This window comes from Polyodon spathula, chromosome 11 (assembly GCF_017654505.1).
Source record: "Polyodon spathula isolate WHYD16114869_AA chromosome 11, ASM1765450v1, whole genome shotgun sequence".
Lineage (NCBI taxonomy): Eukaryota > Metazoa > Chordata > Actinopteri > Acipenseriformes > Polyodontidae > Polyodon > Polyodon spathula.
The window spans coordinates 46981834-47006377 of record NC_054544.1 but is presented as its reverse complement, the minus strand read 5'-3'; the positions used below and the strand labels follow the sequence as shown (position 1 = coordinate 47006377).

Here is a 24544-nt window from a genome sequence, read left to right as displayed (position 1 = left end):
GATGGAGCTCAATTGAAGCATTTACAATCCTAAAAGGAAACCCTTGTCACTATTCCAAGCACAACACAGAGACCAGCCCCAGAGGACACAGCACAAAGACCAGCACCAGAGGACACAGCTGGAATCAAGAAGAGATGGACTTAAGAATTCGGGTAGGAGACACTTCTTCACACATTAGAGACAAGCCTCTGTTATAAACTCCTATCTCTATAACCACAGTACAAGCAATGACAGGTGACGCAGTCTGAGCCCTGGTTTTTATTGGGGGAGCAGCTCATAAAAATATATGTAGTTCAGGAGGGGCTAAGGAACTACATCCCCCCGAATGTCATGGGAGGGAGCCAGGAAAAGGTACACCTGGCTCTAATTATATATGAGTGCCACTTACCTGCGATTAGAAGGTATATAATTAAATGAAAATATTTGTTCTGGGCAGTCTTCAGTCTTTGTGCAGCAAGGGGTCATGGTGAAGAAACCTGTGTGCTTTACAACAAGGTACTGTGTGAATCGTTGTTGTTTAAATTTCAATTGTGTGTTTGGCAACCGATAAACGTCTTAGTCGTCCGGTTTTATAGTTTAGGTTCCCTTAACTGTTTAGTTAGAGCTCATGTGTGGAGTTAGGATTTTGTTTTATTTTATTATTGTAAATAATAAAAGTATGCAACAGCTCGAAAATTACGGTGACCAGATTTTTAAAGCTCAAAAACCGAGACATATAGTTAAATAATTGCTAAGACTAAATAAACCATTTAAATATATGCTATGTTAATGGTCATTTAAAAAGCCATCCTCTCACTCTTAGTATTTTATTTTTAAGCAGCTAGCTAATTTCAGTACACTACCAGGTGTATAATTTGTGGCTAATTAATTTAACTAGCCATTGTGTGTATATATATATATATATATATATATATATATATATATATATATATATATATATATATATATATATATATATATATATATATATATATGTGTGATGTATGCTACTTGTGAAAACATATTATCATTTTATATTGTACGATGAAAATATAAAGCGGGGGATCACCGCTTTAAGGACAATAAATAGATTATGTTTTGGCATTTCGCCCCTAGTGGGCGAAATTCCACCAGGACTGAACACCTACAAAATTACCATATTAAAACACAATTGTAGATTCATATTGAATCAATAAACAAAATGAAAACAAGTACCTTGCTTTTTATAAAAAAAAAAATTGTTATTTTCTAATATATATATTTTTTTTAACTCAGCTCACCGCTGACCCTGCGCTGACCAAAGTGTGTGCTGTTAGCCACCTGCTTTTCTACATACTGTAGACTCACCATGCAGCCACCCAGAGATACGGCGTCGGAGGACAACGCAGCCCTGGGCAGCTTCTTAAAGGCAAGCCCGCAGGCGCCCAGGCCAGACCAAGGGTTGCAGGTGTGTGGCGAGCCAAGGACCCCCAGGCCGACATAACCCCCCTCTCCCCCCGGACAGCACTCGGCCAATTGTTCGCCACCTCTCAGAAGCTCCCGTCCTCAGTCGGCAAAGGAATAGCCTGGACTCGAACTGCCGACTTCCAGACTATAGGGCACATCCTGCAGTCCACGTGGAGTGCCTTTACCTGGTGCGCCACTCGGGAGCAGATAGAAATTCATTCAGAACCACTTTATCATCCACAAGGGTAATCACAGTTTACGCAAGTGCTTTTTACTGGATGCGTCGCTCGGGAGCCCCCTCATACCTGGCTTTTAAGTTTTATTTTGTTTGGTTTCAACTGCAGGTGCCATAAACTCTAAAAGTGTCTTTGTTCTCTGAGTTAACTAGCATGTTACCTAATTAACCTTTTGTCACCAATTATTGTTAACAGGTGAGGGTCCATGATTACTATAAATATAGGTAGCATAGGCACAAGTTTGTCATTCCTGAATGTAAGGGAGCTGAAAATGGCAAAATACGCTCAGTTAAGCAAAGAAAAAAGTCTGTAATTACTTTAAGAAATGAAGGTCAATCTTTAAGACAAATGGCAAGAACTTTGCAACTGTCTGTAACTGCTGTGGCCAAGACCATCAAATGATTTGAAAAAAAACTGGCACTCATGAGGGCCGAAAAAGGTCAGGCAAGCCAAGGGTGACCTCAGACTCAGAGAACAAGTTCATTCAAGTCACAAGTCTGCGAAACCGGCGATTAACTGTCCCTGAAATACAAGCTCAGCTAGATGCTACTAGAAGTACAGATGTTTCAACATCAACTGTTCAGAGGAGACTGTGTGAAGCTGGCCTAACTGGAAGAATTGCTGCACAGAATCCATTGTTAAGAATAAGAGGAAAAGACTTGCCTGGGCCAAAAAACACAGAAACTGGACGTTTGAGGAGTGGAAGTCTGTCTTAAGGACCGTTGAGTCAAAATGTGAAATATTTGGGTCCAACCGCAGAGTATTTGTAAGACACAGAGAGGGTGAGCGCATGAATTCTGCATGTGTGGTTCCCACTGTCAAGCATGGAGAAGGCAGTGTCATGGTCTGGGGTTGCTTTGCTGATAACAGAGTTAGTGATCTTTACCAAGTCCATGGCAAGATCAACCAGCATGGCTATCATAGCATACTTCAGAGGCATGCCATTCCATCAGGATTACGGCTAGTTAGGTAGTCCTTCATTCTTCAGCAAGATAATGACCCAAAACACACCTCAAAGTTGTGCAAGAACTATTTGGCGAAGAAGCAATGTGAAGGACAACTCAATCTAATGATCTGGCCTGCCCAGTCTCCAGACCTCAATCCCATAAAACTGGTATGGGACGAACTGGACAGAAGAGTCAAAGCAAAGCTACCCACAAGTGCCCTATATCTCTGGGAATTGCTGCAGAAGAGCTGGGAAGACATGTCAGGTGATTTCCTGCTGAAACTTGTTAACCGAATGCCTCGTGTTTGTGAGGCTGTTATTAAGGCAAAGGGTGGCTATTTTGAGGAATACAAGATTTAGAGACAATTTTCAATTTTCTTGAACATTGCTTTGATACTCCTTATGTTTTGTTTTGTATATTGTAACATGTGTTTTCATTTTCAAGTATTTACAGAAACGTATACGACGTAAAACATTGTCAATTATGAAAAAAACCCAGTTTAAAGCAAGTGAACTCAAACTTTTGAGTGCTACTGTATGTTGATGAGATCTACAAGAATCAAGCAAAACATTTTTGGTATCTGAGGATTTGGGATTTTTAAAGTTCAGTTGTCAATACACTTTTCTCTATTAAATGTCTTTTGCCATGTGTATGCCCAGTTCTGAATGTTGTCTAGATAATTTTAAATGACCTTTGCTGCTGCAGTGTTTGCCACGTCTCCTATTTTTGTGTCATCTGCAAATTTAACAATCTAAGTCATTAATGTAAATTAGGAAGCAGAGGACCTAATACTGATCCCTCTAATCAGTATTTTATGTTTTCTACATGTTAACCACTCCCTAATCCATGTGCATGCATTTACTTAAATCCCTACTGCGTTCAGTTTGAGAATTAATCTTTTATGCAGGACTTTGTCAAAATATTTCTGGAAATCTAAATAAAACATGTCATATGCTTTGCAATTATCCATTGTCGATGTTGCATCCTCAAAAAAATTAAGCAAGTTTACATATAATAGAAGTCAGGCTTATTGGTCTGTAGTTACCTGGTTCGGTTTTGTCTTCCTTTTTGTGGATCAGTATTACACTTGCAATTCTCTAGTTTGTCAGTACAACCTATATCAAGAGACTGTTGCATGATCTCGGTTGGTGGTTTGTAAATAACTTCTTTCATTTCTTTTAGTAGTATTGGGAGAAAATCTCATCCGGCCAAGAGGACTTGCTTATTTTAAGAGCTCCTAGTCCCTTTAACACTTCTGCCTCTGTTATACTTAAATGAATTAATATGAAGGTGTTTTTAAAACACACCTAACTGAAGTTTTAGTAGTTTCAAATGCATCACTGTAACAAGTGGTCCCTATGGTTCTTACAGCAATAATAACATTTTAGGATCTGCATCCCCTACAGGGTAAAGGGTTGAAGGGGAAATAAAACATTTTTAAAAGATTAGCACTTCTGAACTCAGCGGGCCCGAAAACCCCCAGGTGAATTTTTCTAGCTAAATCTGAGACGGTCAGGCAATGACTCTGGTTGAGTTGGGATGGAATGACCCATATTTAATCTTCAGTTCAAATTAACAGTAATGTTAAAAAGATCAGGCTTGTTTTGGTAGTACGATACAAAATGTAATATATTGAATATATAATCAAAAGAAAATGGCACTTTTTAGGTATTATTATTATTATTATTATTATTATTATTATTATTATTATTATTATTATTATTACTACTACTACTAATAATAATAAATAATAATAGACCAATAACAGATCGTAATAATAATAATACAGTGTCAAAGAGAAGTGTCTTTGTTCGCAGTTCATTTCATAGTGACGTGAAACTCCACGCCATTAAAACTCAAATAAAATCAATAAAATACTGTTTTCCAGATACGAGCAAAGATGCCACAGTGTGGAGCCTGCTTCACCTATATTAACACAGCTCATGTGCAGCATTACTTGGATGACATCAGTTCCCAAACTCAAGGCACATTTTCACGGACTGACCAATGGGGTTCAGTACAGGAAAACAATGTGTAAAGAATGTTGCCTTTGTTGGAAAATATATTGTGCATTCCAGCCACATCAGCACCTGTTGAGAGGGTATTTAGTCAGAGTGGACTGCTAATACAACCACACACAGCAAGAATGGAAGACAAGCTTCTCTATCAGTTGGTGTTTTTAAAGTGCAACTTAAAGTAAGAGAAATGAAACACAAGTGAAGTTACTGTATATTTTTTTTTATTAATTTAGCCCTTATCCAGCAGTGCTTGTTTATTTTGCCCAGCGCAGGTAAACTCTTTACGCCTGTCTGCTACTAATTCTTTTGTTGGTCATTTATTCAAGTTTAGCAAATTAAGTCAATAGGATATGCTTGATTTTTGTCTACCTTTCTCCTGCCTTAACAACTTTGTTTAGGAAATATTGCATGCAAAGTATGTTAGTGACATGGTCCTGAAACCTAAATGCTATATTAATGTTTAATACAGTGCCTTTTTAAAACATTCACTGGCAGTGTATAACAATTACATATATTAGAAGAATCTGTGATCCTGTTTTCGTTGCGTTTCACAGCCGAATTGCGGTAAAACCTGTTTATAGACTGCACTTGTAGATCTCCTGATCTACTCCTCCTACTATGCACTGGACTTGCCTGACCTAAGCAACATGTTACTGGATCCTCAGCTGATGCACTATTGCACTACTAATGTGTCATTGTAGATATAACCTCTTGTAATCCTAACTTGTTGCATTTATATTGTATTTTAGTAGTAATATTTGCACTTACTGTAAACTATACTGTATTTAAATATTAATCTTGCAATGTAACCCTGTACTGCCCTGCAACACGACTAAGTCACCTTTAATAATAATAATAATAATAATAATAATAATAATAATAATATGTAAAGTGTTGTCAATCGAAATACAATAAGATTCTACTGCTGTTCAGTCACATGAATAGTTTAGTTTATTTCACCCCAATCGGGATTCCTACTAATTGTTTAATTACACTGTTCCAAATGGTAGTTGTACTTTTGCATTATTTGTGTTGCTGCTGAAGGGAAAAGCACAGTTTAGTTAACTGCTAGTGTGCTAGACCCTTGTAAACAAACTGGAGTGGCAACATGGTCTGCTTTTGGGTGAGTGCACAGCTGGGTAAAATAGAATAGAAATAAGTAAAGTCTCCTAATAAAGGGTTTTTGCTCTGAACTTGGCCTCTTTGCAGTTTGAGTGCCCTCTCACCCCGGTACACTATAAATCCATCATGCAGATTCGTAGTGGTGATGAACGGGCCCGCCTGTAATAGATCAGACAGACACAGCGGTGATGAACGGGGCCGACTGTAATAGATCAGGCAGAGTCACAGCGGTGATGAACGGGCCCGACTGTAATAGATCAGGCAGAGTCACAGCGGTGATGAACGGGGCCGACTGTAATAGATCAGGCAGAGTCACAGCGGTGATGAACGGCCACAGCGGTGATGAACCCGACTGTAATAGATCAGGCAGAGTCACAGCGGTGATGAACGGGCCCGACTGTAATAGATCAGGCAGAGTCACAGCGGTGATGAACGGGCCCGACTGTAATAGATCAGGCAGAGTCATAGCGGTGACGAACGAGCCCGACTGTGAGCAGATCAAAGGGAGACAGTGGCTGTGGTGTAATAATGTGTAAATGTGTGTGACAGAAATAGAATGATTCTTGGTGGTAAATCTCCTTCCTGACCCGTGAGGGTGCTAAGTGCACAGAACAGAGTACGCTGGACCGGATGGGGTAGGGCTGACAATTACGACTCAACCTGCAACAGCACCTGCAATGAAGGCCCCAAAAGCACGGCCGTTGAAGATGATGGCAGAGGACGACCCGGAAGCGTACCTGGCTGCAACCGTGTCATGGCCACTGGAGTTCTGGGTCCAGCTGGGAACCTGCCTGACTGGGGAGGCTCAGACAGCATACTAGGTGATGACTGATGCTGAAGCCGCTGATTACGACCAGGCAATCCTCTTTCACCTCAACATTACATCAGAGACTCACCGGGTACGGTTCAGGGAGTACCAAAGGTTCCCGGACACACACCCCAGGGTGGTCGTGCAAAGATTGTGTGACCACATGGTAGACTGGCTGACCCCCCACCAAGAAAAACAATCTGCAAATGGGCGGGGGGTGATAGTGATGGAGCAGTTTTGCCATGTGGTCGGTGCCGAAACCCAAGCATGGATATGGCGCCACAACCCCGACACCCTGGAAGAAGCCGTGAAGCTGAGAGAGGACTTTGAAAGACTCCCTGGTCTCTGCCCGGACAGGTATACTCACGGCTCCCGCCCACCGGAGCAGCTGAGCAACACCTCCTCTCTCAGTCAGGCGGCCATCTCCTATACCCCACACTAAAAGTACATTTAATCGGTTATTCTGGGCCGAGACTGGACAAAATTTAAAAAGAATTAATGAAATTAATGGCAGTCTCAGCCACACATGTAAACGTGGCAGAAAAAGGAAATTGATTGGTGATATTTTCCCCTTTCAATCTGAAATGTTATTGTCTGTTTTCCGTCCTAGAAAAATGAATTAAGTGAAAAGGACTGAGAAATGGGAGTGAGCATCAATGAGACGAGGCTGGGGTGTGGTGGGAGAATGCTCAGGTGGTAACAAATGGCAGACTAAGGGGGTCGGAACGCAGCGTGACCGAGACGGTGAGGGTACTGGGCCATCTAGGGCAGAAGCTACTCCAGCCTCTCTCAATATACCAGACATTAGCACTCAAGCGCCAACATAGTGTGAAGCCAACACAACGACCCCTCACTAGTGCATGCTCGGGGACAGGATCGGTCTATTGAAGGTAAGGATGTTAACGGCGATGGGGCACTAGTGTTTCTGCATTTCAGTCTCAAGGGGCAATTACTGTATTGGGTAAACCTAGCCATGGCCACAGGACAGCCTGTAACACAATTAATGGTTCTCCCGTCTTGTCGGCTCCAAAAATGTAGTGAAGCATGTGCTCCTACTGGATTTGGTCAATTGTTTGGCCCAGGACAACCTCAAATTGGCTCAGCACCGGCAACAGCAGCATTACAATAAAAATGCACTAATTCGAACCTTTCGACAAGGAGACAAGGTAATGCTGCTGCTTCCCTCCTCAGAATCGAAATGATGCGCTAAGTGGCAGGGGTCATGTGAAGTGATTTGGCTACAGGCTAGGTGAATTATGAATTATGAAATTAGACAGGCCGATCGCCATAATGAATGTGAAATTTATCATGTAAATTTATTAAAGCTCTGGCAGCCAAGAGAGCCAAGAGAGTTCTTATTTATAGCCCCAGGTCAAGTAGACAATGTAGCGTTTTTTATTAGGACCAGCAAAATTTAAATCTACTTTCTTATTGCTTGCCTTTCCTTTGGTTCCTTTAACCCTTAGCAGTCCATTTATTCAGCTCCTGTCAGGCGCGTCGGGTCCAATTTATTTTCACAGATGCTGTTTATTTTATACGCGCTGTTTAAAATATATATTTTTTCATAATAAAACAGATTTAAAAGGCATTGAATTGCAAAAGTACACTCAGTCAAGCCCCACCCCTTGTTCACTGTATGTTCACTATACCTCTTCATAGTCGTGTATATTGATAAATCCTCTCCTGATCACTCATTCTATCACCAAACTCCTCAATAATGCAAGCCAAGTCATTATTTTATTACTATAACATCTCAAAAAGCTCTGCTGTCTGTGATATTCTTTGAGCGCTGAATGCGGAAGCAGCTATCGTCTTTGTTTGTGTCCGTGTTATCTCTGTGGTGCAGGGGCTGTGCGTATTGCTCAGATCAGCCCCTTCTTTCGGCTCCTATTGGTCTCGCTCAGCCATTGAAAGGTTTTCTCGGCTTTTTCCAGAGAAAAAAAATGACTAGAGATCTGTGCTTGATGTCTTTTTGATGATGTAATAAGCGTGACAAAAAAAAAAGAAAAAAAAACCTAGAGAAGAGTCTAAGCTGCATTTCAGGATCAGATTTTGCTAATAAATGATCAATTTAATTTCATTTTAAATAATGCCGTCAAGTTTTTCTTTTTACAAAATAACTAAATTGAAAAGGTAAACATGCTCTGTTTGTGGAGTTTTAATGAGCTTCTGTGGCAATACCACCAACCTGCGGGATCATTTAGCAAGACAGCTAAAATCACATCAAAACACTACAGCGGGAACACAAGCAAAAAAAACTACAGAGACAGCTTATTTTGGAAAGAAAGTTGATCCAAAAAGCGTTAGAGCAAAATAAATAACCGGCCTGATAGTGGATGCTGTCACACAAGATATCAGAGCTGTTAGTATAGTAGAGGGAGCTGCGTTTAAAAATCGGAGTGTGGGCTATGAAATGCCGGGCTATGAAATGCCCTGTAGAAAGATAACCTCCAAATTCTTTACTCTGGACCACGAACATGCAAAGGAAAAGCTTTGAGAGGATTTAAGTTCGGAGTGTAATTCAATGTCCATCACTACCAATGGATGGACAAGCACAGCATAAGAAGCGTTTTTAACATCAGCCATTACATTAAGCAAAACTGGGAACTTGAGTCAAAAGTATTAGCGACATGAAAATTACACGAGAGACACACGGCTGTGAATTTAGCAGAAGTGATCAATCGGATAAACGCAGAGTTTGAAAAGACTACAAAAACGAAATAGCTTGTGTTTATGACAATGTGGCCAACGTGTGCAGAGCAATGTCTTTGCTTTCTGCAAGCATGCTGTGTTACTTTTTGGTAGCGTGGCAAGAGTGAGCTGTGCAAGGCACAATATAAATCACTGCATTCAGAAAAGCTTGGAGGATGTACGACGAGTCCATACATTAGTGGCAGCAGCAAGGAGACTGGCTGTACATTTTAAAAAGAGTGAGATGGCAACAAGTGCTTTAAATATGAAACAAACAGAAATGCTGAACCCAGAAAAAGTACAACTCAAGTTAATACAGGACGTACAAACAAGGTGGAACACGGTTTATTATAAGTTTGAACGTCTTATTGAAATAAAATGGCTGGTTATTGCTGTTTTGTCAAAACCCAGATTTGACCAAAAAGTCTGACGCAGCTATTGTAGGTCTCACAGAAGGTCTCACGGAAGCTAATGGCTGAGATACTGCCTCTACTACATCCATTCAAACTGGCTACTGTACTTTTGAGTGCAGAGAAAAACATTACGGCTAGTTCTTTGTACCCACTTCCAAAAGGGATAAAACACAGACTGACTGAAGTTCCTGATGAAGGGGAGACACCTTCTTCAGAAGTCAGCTGATTTGCTAACTCCTCTGAGAGACAAGCTAGTGCGTATTTATCTTGGTAGTGCGATTTTGTTTACATCGGTTGAATGACCCAAGTAATGCGGTTATGCCACTGCTTTTTGTGTCATTTCTTGACCTCATGATTTAGCCATCTGGATTTCCTATCCAAACAGGCCAAAGCCTGCGTCTGAAGCACTGTCTTCCAAACTAGTGAGGCTGGTGGAGGAAAACCTCGAAAATGACGGAAATCGTGCCTGTACATGCAACACAGAGGACTTGCCTGTTAAGAAAACGAAGACCGAACAAGCAATGTAGTTGTTACTTCATGGACAGCAACAAACACACACATACACACTACTTCCAAGGAAACCTTACATGCTTTCCCAACCTAACACCTTGGCAAAGAGCATGTTTAGTATCCCTGCAGCATTGGTCCCGAGCGAGCATGTGTTCAGCAAAGCAGGGATGCTTGTGAACAAACTCCGGAGAATGTGGATGCCATAATATTTCTGAATAAAACAGAAAATAAGCTCTGGAGAGAGCACAAACTTTGTTATGTTGGACTTGTAAATAGTTATTCTTGTGTTCCCCACTGGAGTATTTTTTTTTCCTTTAATCAGGTTGCTGTCAAGACATCTTAAGGTAAGACAGTAATGTTTTATTGGGGAACCTAGCCGACAGTGTGACTAGACATGAATAACTAGAAATGTGTAGTTTAATATTTTAAACATTTACTGACTCGCGATTTAGACTTAATGGAAATATATGTACTTACTAATTACACATTTATTTTATGCTAGGAATAAACGATGCATCGGGTCTTTATGAAAAGGATGCATAGATAGTAAAAAACAACTATTGTCCAGCCCTGTACCTTCCAGGAGTGAGTTGTGCAGTCTGATTGTGATAGTGGCCAAAAAGGACGGCACCAACCGCTTCTGCGTTGATTTCCGGGAAGGTAAACGCTACTGCCAAGTTCGATGCCTACCCCCATGCCTTGGGTCAACGAGTTTCTAGATAGACTGGGAACAGTGAAGTTTATCACCACCTGACAAAGGGATGCTGGCAGATCCCCTTAACCCACAGTTCTAGAGAGAAAAACAGATTTTCAACACCAGAAGGGCTGTTCATTTTAAATCCATGCCATTTGGGCTACATGGTGCGCCCACTGCCTTTCAGAGACTGGTGGACGAGGTCTTATGCCCACATCATGAATAAGCAGCAGTGTATATTGATGATGTTGTTATTTACAGCTCCACCTGGCGAGAGCATTTGGCTAGGGTTATGGCCACGCTTCAGTCTCTAAGGGTAGCCCGGACTACAGCTAACTTGTGAAAATGTGTTTTGCCAAAACGGGGACCCAATATTTGGGATTTTTAATGGGGAATAGAAGGGTGAAACCTGTTGTCACCAAAATCCAGGTTTGGTAGATGCGGTAATCCTCAAAATGAAGACTTAGGTGAGGTCTCTACTGGGGTAAGCCGGTTATTACAGCCGCTTTATCCCCGAGTATGCCACAGTGATTAACCCCTTAGTCGACCTCACCAAAAAAGTGTGCAACAAATTTGATTAAGTGGTCAGTAGAATGTCAGGGGCTTTTGATATTATTAATCAAAGACTCTGCCAGGCCCCCACTCTCATCAGACCTCCACACAGAGGTGTCGGATGTTGGTTTGGGTGAGTTCTTGTCCCAAATGGTAGACTGAGTGGAACACCCGATATTGTAAATCAGCAAAAAGATGCTTCCTCGGGAGCGCAACTACTCCATGGTCAAAAAGGAGTGTTTGGCCACAGGTCTTGTTTTTTCTCTGGAGAAAGCTAAGAAAACCTTTCAATGGCCGAGTAAGCCCGACAAGAGCCAAGAGAAGCTGAAAAAAAATTGTGGCGAATCTGAGCAATACACATAGTCCCTGCACCACAGAGATAACATGAACATAAACACACAAGATAGCTGATTCCGCATCCAGCGCTCAAAGAATATCTCAGACATTTTCCAAGCTTTTTCAGATGTTATAGTAACAAAATAATAACTCTGATCGCATTATTGAGGAGTTTGTTGATTTAACGAATGATGGAGAGGATTTATTAGTATGCACGACTATGATGAGGTATGTGATAAATACAGAGAACAAGGGGTGAGGCGGGGCTGGAGATACAGTACTGAGTGTCCTGTTGATATATAGTGCCTTTTAAACCAGTTTTACTTTGAATAAAATTACTTTTCAATAGCGTGTGAACGTTGAACTTCAGCAACGCTGGGGAGGAATACTGGTGGGGGATAGTTCACTGCACTGTGCTACTGCAAACCCTACTGCTCAGGTGCCCAAGGACTATCCGTTGGTTCAGCAGGTGAAACACCCGTGTTGGCTTGACAGCGTGAACAGAGGCAGCCTGTAGATCTCCTGATTTCATTTGAAATTAGTTGAAAAAAAAACAAGTTGAGTTGAGATGGGTGAAACTGGTTTCAGAAATGCTATACATTATCTTGTGTTGTCTTCTAGTGCTGCTGATGCAACACAACCCTGTAATTATCTCCTGCTGGATGATTGTGAGGATTTCTCTCTCTCATATCTTGACTGGAATAACCAGTCTCTGTGGACAGACTGTTTACAAGCTCTGAAGGAGCCAGGCTGTGTGATCCTATCAACCAGCACCTTGGGAATCATGACCAGCGGGGCTTCTCGGGGTGTCATTCTCTCTACAGGTTTAAACTAGGCTCTAGATTAATTCAATATGTTATCTGTTTGCTTTGTTCTTTCTTCAGCAGTTTATTTCAGCACATACTGTACTGCTTACTTAATAATAACTGTTGTAGCAATGTAGGGCTTAATCACACAACTTATGAATGTTAGTCTGAATTTGTCTTTGCACAAATTAATTCCAAGATTGGGCATTGTCTTTCTCAACAATCAATCGGCCTGTCAATAACATTTACATTACAATGATGGTAACATGAAAAAGTAGATCACCATGACCTTCATCCATATGGATAAGTGGAAGAACATGAGAACATAATGAAGTTTAAAAATGGATGGAGGCCATTCGGCCCATCAGTGCTTGTTGGATTCCTAGTAGCTGATTGATCTCATTGATTGAGCTTCAACAATGTGGCTTGGTAACCCAGAGGTTGAATATGACAGACCCCTCCCTACACACCAGGGGCCAGTTTTTCAGAACTTTGGTAATTGGATTTCCGCGTTTGATCTGGATTATACTGTGCAACCGAGTTTTTCCAAACATCAAAATGCAATCAGGATTACTGCGATTCAGAAATCACACGTTTAATCACTCATGTTGCTATTGGTTTTTTCAGAATTTAAAGAGGAGATCACAATTACTTTGATCCAAAATACCAGGATAATTGTGATCGTACTGCGGAGGTGGATTTAGCATTTAAATGATCATAAAACAGCGATATTTTGTTTGAATTGTCATAGCAAACACACACTATGTTATAATATAATATTTACATATTTATTTACATTTTGTATCCACACAAGCAAAAGGAAAACAAGTTTTAGTGGTATACCTTTAATAAAAAAAAAAAAGCATACGTCTCCCGACCGACGAGGAAGACGATGAACATGTCTGAAAACACATGACCTTTTTTCAAAAGTTTTATTTGTATTCAATTTAGACTTAGTTATTTAATTTCTGTAAGTAGGCATAAATAAACAATGCATGTGTTATATGTGCACTAACATGAAGTGATTTGTGTGATTTTTGTTAAGCATAATATAAAACAAAGTGGAGTATTACTCACTATTACCACAAACTTATTCCTTTTGTTAAATTAGGGTATATCATAAATAATGGCCTCAAAAGAAAACAACAACAACCTACACACTATTAAGAACCAGCCCGCTTCAAAAATCAGATTTCATAATCGTCATTACCTGGATGAATGTAATCCAGCAGTGACATTTTCTGAAAAACTGGATAAAAATGATCCAGATAAAAGTAATCACAAAATATAGGGTTACAAAATCCGGCTCAATGTTACCCAGATTATAAGTTTTGAAGTACATTCCGAGTCTGTAACTCAGTCAAGACTCAAGAGGCTTCTGAGAAATTTACAAGATGTGAAGCTTCTGGATTGTATTACAGACATGTAAAAGATTCAAAGCAAGCATATCTTATTGTATACTGTTAACTACATTTTAAGATACAGTTGCTTTGGACTTTGATATGCAAATTGACCTCTCTTTTTCTGTTACAGTTTTGTAGCTGAGACATAATTCAGCACCACTAACCAAAATGCATTACAATTGGATGAGGTTCACTATTTGAAACTCAGGAGGGAAACATATATACATACATAAGAGTGCCTCAACAATACACCCAGACATGTACAGTGAACTGAACCCCCAAGTTTAACATGGAGGAATTAGAGGTGGGTAGCCAATGAACACGATGTAGCTTCCACTGGAATTAGAGATGGGTAGCGTCCACTGGAATTAGAGACGGGTAGCGTCCACTGGAATTAGAGACGGGTAGCGTCCACTGGAATTAGAGACGGGTAGCGTCCACTGGAATTAGAGACGGGTAGCGTCCACTGGAATTAGAGACGGGTAGCGTCGACTGGAATTTTAACAGTTTCTTTTTCTGAATAGTTCTGACTGACGTTATTCAAACAGGAGTTTTATCGGAACTGGGAGAATGATTTCAAGTGTTTTGAAAGAAATTGAGGAAGTAGCAGTTCCCGTTAGAGAAGACAGCCTGGGTCTGAGATTTTCTTGTCCTACACATGCGACTCTAAATCTGCTGATGTATGCACTCCCAGCTGAAGCACGGCAGTCTAAAGAGCAGATAGAACAGCAACAACAACAACTCAGCCTCAAGAGGACTTATTAGCTGGGTTTTCTGAAGACCCGTGTTTCTACGAGGTCCATTCTCACCAGCAGGCTGCTCAGTCAGGTCTGTCTGGAATCAGCACTAGTAGCACAGTTTCACAGCTTACATGACAAAAAAAGTCTGCAAATAGAGAATGGAAAAAAGGTTCTTAGAAGCACTTAAAAAGGTCTCCCACAGTGTAAAGCAAGGTTCTAACGAGAGCCTTTACTTCTAGAGCGTAGGCATTATTATAAGAACAGTGGAGGAGATTAAGAAAAGATGGATCGATATTCCGAGGCGCACAAAAAAAAAGTCTCATATACAACGAGGGCTCATCCTCCATTGTTATTTTAGTCATGCCTATGGAATTTATGTTTTGTAATAAGGCATTCTGGTATTTAACAATACTAGTTCAGGCAGTATTGTTAAATTCGCGTTTGAAAGAAAACGGCAAAAAAATAAATAAAAGGACAGAAGGGACAGATGATGCAGTATGTAGCTCCAGCAAATACAGTACAGCTTGTCGTAGTGCATCTGAATAATGTAGCTATGTTACAGACCATACAGATAATGCATGCTTTAAAATCATACAGTCAGAAATACAGCAATACATAAGAAATAGGAGAGTTGTAACTGCATAAGAATTTAAGAAGATATAAGTCATAGTTAAAGTGAAGACTGTTCGTATGAAGCTGTATGGAGTTATTGTTGTTGAACATATTGCTATACAATGGAAGTATTTTCCACCCATTTGATGCCATGGATGCAAGTAAATAAAACGTATTGTTTCTGAAGTTTGAAAAGCCTATGCGCCTGGAATTATTCTATACGAAATAAGAAGCTGAATAATATGCAAAGCACAGTAACTGGATGATGCGTCATAATGTATAAGAAACCTACTACAAACTCTGAAGTAGTACATTTGTTTATTAAAAAGCCACCACACATTCAATATTTTACTCCTTTATCCCTGTGATGTATTTCAAGCTTGTAATACATCTTCATGTGTTACAAGTACTCCTTATACCAAAATCTCCACTTCCATATTGGAAAATTTAAGTTTTCGCTTCTGAGCATCCTCATTACTATGGCTAGTACCAGGCTGAGGTCTTTGTGTGCCATTCATTTTCTTTTGGAATGTGTAGCCTACACACACAGTGTTGACCCACACCCATTATTTATTGTGAGAGGTGTGTAATTCTCCACCGTTAATTGCGGTGAGGGGTATTTAAATTGGTTGATTGCGGAATCGCCTGCTTTACCTAATTAGTCTTATAAAACAGGTTGTTATTTTGACGATGAGTGCGTCCGTACTGAAAATGCACATTACATGGCTTTTTGCGGTTGGTTTTTCCCCCCCTTTATAAATTTGGGCCTGAGTCTCTGATCTCCAGAAGAGTCTGTCCATCACTCGATAGAATCACACTAAAAACACAAGACATCAAGCAAAAACAGGGACTTGAACAGCAAGCCCTGCACTTCACTGTCCACTCAGACACAGTCTGCTTTCTGCTTAGCAAGCAGTGTGGAGTCCTTAAGGAAACACAGAGATATATTGCACAATGGGGGGATTCTGCTAGTCAACATGCTAATTAAATATATTGAATGGTATCAAAATTAAAAAAGGCACATGTTTAAAGCCACCGAAATATATTAAACCCATGCACACACACATCTTGTAATATACTAAACCCATGCACACGCACACACATCTTGTAATATATTAAAACCGTGCACACACACACACTTTGTAATATATTAAACCCATGCGTACACACACACACATCTTGTAATATATTAAACCCATGCACATGAAGGCAGTTATCGTTTTCACAGTGTGGAGTGTGACAGACAGAGGTGGTCAGTGCATCAGGGTCCCCACGCCCAGGGGCTGTAGGGGAGTGCACTTACTGTGTGCATAAGGGTCCCCACGCCCAGGGGCTGCAGGGGAGTGCACTTACTGTGTGCATCAGGGTCCCCACGCCCAGGGGCTGCAGGGGAGTGCACTTACTGTGTGCATCAGGGTCCCCACGCCCAGGGGCTGCAGGGGAGTGCACTTACTGTGTGCATCAGTCCCATCACTTGAAATCAATTTCAAAACCATGAGAAATGAAACATGATGCCTCACTTTCATTTTTTTCTAAGCAGTATTTACTTTCTTCTAATGCACAATGTCAGTGCTGCAATTGAACTGACTACAAAGGGTGTTTAGAAATAATACGCTGTCATGATCACTTTGCAATGCCATTCCTGCGACACAGCCTAAGCAGGGTTGATTATTATTAATAGTGGTATTATTATTGCTGCAGCGCTGATGTTAAATTAAAGAGTATCATTTGAAGCTTGTCAGGAGGCCTTGTGAAATACTCTCCAGTGAATAGTACCAGATTGAAAGAAAGCAGCAAAGACATCAAGTTGATCTCAAAAGATGACTGTATTCTGTATTGTGAGAACCTATCGAGATGTATAGTACATCTCATTTCAAGGGTGTCCTGGAAAATTATTCATACTTGATTTATAATATGGTACGTTTTTAAAAGCAGCTGTCAATTACGGGTTGTGGCAAATTTGAGTTAGCAAATGGAAATTTTATCTGCAGAATCCCATTTTAAGTGGGACTTCAGAAATATCAGTCAAACATTGTTAGATGTATGAATGACAAACATAACTGTGATTCTACATGTACAGTGTGATACATATTTCCATGCAGTATTTCTATAGAAAGGACAGGGGTCAACCCGTGTGGTCATTTGAATACTGGCCTCAAATGGAGCCTGTGTCTCCTTAGCTAAAACTACTGCTGGAAAATGCAAACAATGTGGTTGTTACAACGCTTTCCTTCTGAGAGGTACAGAATGCTAAACTATTGTTTCTCACTGCCAGGCACTGTCCAGATCCTCATATACCAACTGTGGTGGTGATTTTTAAATAGGACAGTGTGTTTTATAGGGCTAGGGAGACTTTACCGTCTCATCATAATCTGAGTGCTTAATTCAGGCCGGTTTTTTATTTATTTTTTTAATAATTGATTTGCATGTTAATGCTGGGGTCTAAGCAAACAAGACATGATACAAAGTGATCTCACCCATACCCCTTGTTCTGAACTGTTGACACACAATACATTATGGTTTTTCCAGTATTTGATCGCTTTACATTTTATTTAATCAGGGCGTGATTTCCAAATGGGAGGTCCCTGTACACAGACATCATGCAGTAATGAGGTTCAGTTTACAGCTGTGTCTGCCATGCAGGGGGCGCTGTGCTGGTCTGTGGCAAATGCTGGTCTTGTACAATGTCGTTCAGTCTATTAATAAGATGTATTTAATGGCTGCAGTCTTTCCAGTGTCCAGTAGGACATAGCTCCAAAAAGATGTGGTGAGTAACACGACTTTTGCAGAGTTTTATTCCAAATGTAGCACAGATTGTTCAAATCAGGAGAAAAGGGAAGTCAACATGAGGACAGAATGAGACCCCCCCCCCCCGTCCCGCTTAAACATGGAGCCTCATTCAAAAACTCCAAGGACTGTTTCAGGAAATGTTTTTAAACATAAAAGATCAAACAGTGCTTTGAAATGGAAATACACTAATAAACCACCCCTGAAAAAGGAACTGCATTTTTAATTAAATTTATCTTGTGGTTTTGTGATAAAGGCCAATGGTACTACAGCTGCAATATCCTCCAATCTCATAATCTCAGAATGCACTGTTGTATGTTACTTGAGAATTGAGCACATTCTAGAATGATTCTGACCTATTCTAGAACAATTCAAGTAACCCGGCTGTTCACATTTTCTGTTTGATTCTAGATTCTAGAATGGTTCAAACCCTTTAAGGAATTCACAACTGGTTCAAGTGTAGATCTATATGTACTGCACTGCAAATGAACAATGATATTATCTATGATTTACTGGTCATGAATTGTAAAATGTATGTTATTTGGAAACGGGGGGAGGTCATAATATCGTTCTGTGCATGAAAGTAACAAAATTGGAATATACAGAGGGGAATTTTAAACCATTCTCTGTGTCTCTTGGTTTCTGATCACAAACTCCACCACTGACAAAGAATACTTTTTAAAAAGAGTTGTAAACTAAATGCTGGACATATGGCTCATCTTCACAATTGTGGAATGACTCTTTCGCGCGCCACAAGCCAGACAATTCTGGGTGCTTTGACACTTTAGACAAGGATCAGTCCTTTAAATCCAGCTGACATGGGGTGGAATAGCGAACCAATGGAGAACAAGGGGCCACGCCGGTACGAGAACAACCAATGAAAAACACTTCACGTGGGCTCAGGCACTGCCCAAATTAACCCAACTATCCAATCACAGGGGTAGAGGGAGACCTACAAAAATAAGAGCGCGACATTGAAACGACGCTCCTGACATGAAATACAAAGTTCCAATACACAAACCAGTCTTTGAACTGTGATAACCTGGAGATCCAGCCTGCGACCAGCTGGGACAGAGATACCATTTTTGGACACTCTAATACGAGATAACTATTCTAGTGTTTGCCTTAGTGTGGGAGTCCGCTGCATGAGACATCCAAAATCCTAATCAAATCTCTAACTTAGCCCCAATTGATCACCAGAGAAAGAGTTGGATGAACATTTGAAGGTGACATAAATTTAAGTATATTCAATTTATTGAGCTAGCAGTGCCAGAGTTTGCAGTGGAATATCCCAGACACAACTGGACAAAGAGTGCACATACTGGTGGAGGAATTGCTGTTTCAGTGGAATTCCTAAATAGTTAATGACTATTGTTCTTTGCAAAGACATTTCTTTCTACCCTGAAGTGAAGATGAAACGTGAGGAAGGCAGACCCCGGAACCTAGACCTGTCCTGGCCATCAGAAGAACCTTCTAGCACCTGTATTGCTGAAGACACGCAACAGCTGGAGGAGGCAGCGCAAGTCCGTTAACTATTCAGGGTAGTGTTTTAATTATGAACTTGAGAATAAGCAGAACTTAAAGTAAAATTTATGTTTTGTTTTAAGTGGAATGTAAGAAAAGTATTATTGCTTTCAATTCATGCCTTGAGTTAATGAACACTACAGTAAAGAGCGTCTATATCTCGCAGGAGTGAGAATTGCCTTCTGAACCAAGACTATATATGAGGCTGACTTAACAATGCTTTGATTACCAAATATTAAGAAAAGTGAATATTTGTGTTACTAACGATACCCCTGTTAAGACTAACCTTCGTCTTAAATAGCTGTCAGGAATGCAGCTGTAACCTTAAGAGACTCTCTCATAGACTGCGTTGAATCGATAATCGCTAATCAACCAGCGGGAGTGGGGGGTGTTGTTGTTTGAACCTTATTTTCCGTACTGTTTAGTTTATTCTTTCTTTCTGTATTATTTTAGTTTAGTTGTTGCACCTTTAATTTTTCCTTTATTTAGTGTTATTTCTAATAAAACTGTTACTTTGTATTCACTAGAAACCTTGAATAATCCGATTCTTTTGATAAAGGTCGGGTTCTACATGACTTGAATTCAAAACAAGGTATTTTATTATTACAATATAAACTAGTCAAAATACAAATATACCTTGCACACTACATTATTTTGTAGTTATTTGCATTTGTGTTATAAACAAAACTAAATAAGCCTTGGATAAAAGTATCTCCAGATAATAATAATAATAATAATAATAATAATAATAATAATAATAATAATAATAATAAAGACTGAGAGCTGTACAATTACAGAATGCATGAGTTTGTAAAATAACAAATACTCCCCCCCCTCCCCTCCCACACCGTAACTGTACCAATGCTTCCCCCTCACACACAGTGACACATATAGACACTTGCATGATGCTAAACAAAAGACATAAATTATGTTCATAAAGTTTTTTTTTAATTATGTCTCAATCCTAAATATCTAGGTGATGCAAAACTTTTGGCCATAGCTGTCGCGTGACAACCAAACACTATGGGACAACTTGACAATGCCGGATTTCTTTCAGTCCCATGCCTTGTCCCACTGGTTTTGCTCTTACACCATAGATAGCTCATATCTAACTCTATTCAACATGATGACTACTTCAAACAAAACTCAACACTACTAAGTACAGTATGAAAAATTAAGAAAAAAACGTGCTAACTTATAAGTGATGCCATAGAAACTAAGATTGTGGACTTCCAGACAAAGAAGCGCACATCTTAGTGTTAGTATTATGCGCAAGCAACATATACAGCCTGATTTTCAGAAGGCGCATTTTTAGATTGAAAAGAGGTAGCAATGCATTTTCAACAGGGGCAGGTAAATTAATTTCTCATACTCGCAATGCCCTTTGTGACTCCTGCTGGAACTAGGGGTGCTGCAGCACTCCCTTGGCTTTGCATGGCTTCTATCATATACAGTACAAGGGATACAGTTTTGTTCAATGGCTTTCAGCACCCCTACTTTATAAATTGTTCCAGTGCCACTGCTTATGACTGATTTAATTTAAAACATGATTTAATTTAATAATACAGCGTGCCTATATAAGAAAAAAAAATCCTTAATTTACTTCAATATTACAATCTATTCTCTGATGCAGTATTAATATTTTTTACATGCAATATCTGAATGTTTCTGTATGTTCGTGAAAAAGCATAATAAAAATGTTAAACATTAATATGCGTTTGTTACATATGTTTTCGAATGGTCATATGTTAATTATGTAACATATTCCAAAATGAGCCACAATCCACTTATAAAGCCCTGCTCGAATTTTCTGAACAAGGCACTGTTCTCCAAGATAAACAAGTGGTGGCATGAGCCAGGGTGTGCTATTTGGCAACTACACTCATGATAGCACATTGAGCATCACATAAAACTTGCACAGTTAATGATGATGTTTTCAGTCCTTGAATCCGGGGATACTGCAACATTTGTGCAGTATATTCCACCTAGCACATTTGGGAAGCCAGATAGCTGATCATATTTGTTTCTATTTTGTTCCACATCCCCAGTTGGAAATAGTATATACCCTTGCCCTACTGAAAGTGGCTGGTCCATCCTCAGCTGTTGTCTAGATGGCGCCCGTTGCAGGAACATTAATGGCTACTGTAACATTTCAGGCACAGGTATTGCGTTGCTGCTGGATGTTTGTGATTCTAAAATCAAACTTAATCAGATAACACTGCTCTGTTATTGTTCATATATCCAATCTGTATCTACGCATAACTTGTTTTACAGTAGAGCTAGAAATGTCTGACGGCGTAGAAATATTCTGGGTTTAGTGTTGGGTCGTTTTTCTCATCCCTTCCCTTTAGTGCTGCAGTCGAAGAATTGGGCGCTTCGATATTCTCCATTGTAGATTTCGGCTCAGTAGCCCTGTCAGCGATCGCAGTTTAAGACACGAAAGGGGGGCACGTCTTAATTAGCGAGTGTATTTTGCATCTTTTTAAAATATGGCGTTATTTGCAAAATATAACCAATTATTAATTTAAATTGCATAATAAGCTGTAATAGTACATTTATAAAAAAGGCGCTGCGCCTAAAATTGCATTGCGCCATTGACATACGACTTTTGGGGGAAAAAATTATCTGCAGTCGCAAAGGTATTTTCCAAACTGTTTTTGCCTCTGCCCCTTTTGAAATTCAGGTTGATAATGTCAACGTTATAGGCACTGCGACAACCAACCCGGTTTCCCTACAACACTCGACTGCAGTCAAAAGCGGAACTCGAAAACTGCTCTTCTTACAAACAAAACACAAAACAAATCTATGTTTCTGTATTCCACTACAGTTTGTATACAAACACTTCGCTTCAGCTTGTCCCGAGTTATAGAACCTGTATTTCGAATACCCTCACCTATATGCCTGAAGAGTATGCATTATTATTGTAAGATTTAACTAATTCCACACCACAGTCCTGCTACACTGACACCGGCAAACTAGAATGGAATAAATCAAAAATAGCCGGCATATTTACCGATATTAATGTCATACGACTTTGACATTAGCACCGAAAACTGTAAAACAGCCCATGCGCTCTAAAACAAACTGGCAGTTTGCAAATGTCCGTTCTGTATAGCAACTGGGTAACAATATTCTCATTATATTAATATTTATGACCGTAATAGATTAATACAGACGGATTCAAACTAAAACATACTGTTTATAGCACTACACATAGTTGTCGACCCCACTGCACCAAATGCCAGCTGGTGCGCAAATCTAATGTAAACTCAATACTACTCTTCCCGAGACAAGCTAGAAACTATCAAACTGGAACCCCGTGGAGCAGATACGATAGTTAGTTGCTATAACCTAGAAGTGCTCAGCGCTCAGAATGCGAAATGTGATCAAATACGCCTTCACGCTGTGCACATTGATACCACGGTACTTCGTGCGCTGGTCAGCCCTACCTGATATTTCGGTCTGAGGCACTCCATTCAGACTGAAACCCTTGGCGCTGTAGACTTGACGGACATCCGAGCAGCTCCGAGCTTTGCTGCTCGAGTTCTCCCCGAGAGCCGATGAGGTCAAAAAGCCAACGTAGAAGAACGCCAGGCGCAAATCCATCTTGCCGAAGCGAGAGGAATCCAACAAACTGCGTGCTCAACTCAAACCCCAAAACGAGCAAAATCTCGAGAGACAGTTCCCCCGCAACAGCGGCTTGTAATATCCAGCTTGCACTGCAGGCAGTCCGGGGTTCTTTCTGACTTTCAAACGCTCTGCTGTGCACTAGCGGATCTCTAACACTGACAACCACCTAGCTTCTTAACCAAAATAAGTGGAGATGGGTAGTTTTCTTTTTTTTTTGCTCAATCAAATAATTGAGTTATTTATTTTATTTTTACGCCCGCGTTCTCTCAAATCAGCTTTCTCTCAATCAAAACAATTAAAAGAATACGTTTGAACAGGTCTGTCTGTTTCTGTGTGTACGTGTTTGTTTATTTGAAGTAAAAGAAAAACATATCTTCATAAAATATATGAACGATCACAGCATCATCCAGTAGGATATTTCAATAAGTATGATAATAGCTAGAAATGGTAAATGAAAGAGAGAAGACACGCACAGTAAAAATGAACGCGAATGCCAGGGCGCGGTAGAGTTCTGCAGTGGTCTGGTTGTATTCCGCCGGGTGGCTGAATTGCAGGTACGGATTCCCGGTGCTGCTCCGTGGAACACTGTAGGAAGACTGAGAAGAAACCACCTTGAGAAAACTGAAGCTCTCTCTCATTCTCCCTCCCCGTTTCTGTAGTGGCCCTTCCCCACAGGATGTTGCATCAAACTACATCCAGCCCCAGCCAATGAAGGAGGGTGCTCGTTCTGCTTGTGCCTAAAGTCCTCTCTGTGTTGTTGCTGATGCGCTCTGTTCATGTGTCTCCTCGACAACACAGACAGTGGGCATGTGTTTTTTCTGTTTTTTTTTTTTTTTTTTGAGTCGCGGATTGGAATTTGATGCACACTCCTACTCTAACATGGGTTGCGCTTGTATTCGATTTGTTTTGAAGAACGAGGTCACTATTTTTCAGACAGAAATCTTGCAACCGTGACAGTGATTTATATCCTGGGATTCCCAGTGCTCCTTTACACTGGATCGACGCGCGAGGTTTGCAACGCAATGCCTTGCAAACTACAGGCAGAGTTGACTTCCTACAGGGCGTCCCAAGCATTGCCAGCGCGGTCTCCCTCTCTGGTAGACAGGCATCAATTGAAACAAATATGTATACTTGTGTTGCTCACTTTAACATGTAAACAATGAAATCAGATAATCCAGTTGTACTGGGGTTCTTACTGGGAAATATATGGCGAATAACTGGAATTTCCCAGGAATTAGCAAGGGAAAACACAGTTACCCAACAGAGTTCACTATTGTAATGTCCATGTAC

The 24544-nt window shown here is 40.3% G+C and overlaps 1 protein-coding gene across 1 annotated transcript in view; it reads right to left on the bottom strand.

Moving 5' to 3' along the window:
- The window catches only part of gpc1a (glypican 1a), an 88716-nt gene extending 64701 nt beyond the window's left edge, over window positions 1–24015 (bottom strand). Inside the window, exon 1 of the mRNA XM_041264659.1 lies at window positions 23074–24015. Within this exon, the coding sequence (XP_041120593.1) occupies window positions 23074–23230 (157 nt within the window). The 5' untranslated portion in view covers window positions 23231–24015. The remainder of the gene's footprint in view (window positions 1–23073) is intronic.
- Window positions 24016–24544: the final 529 nt, after the last annotated feature.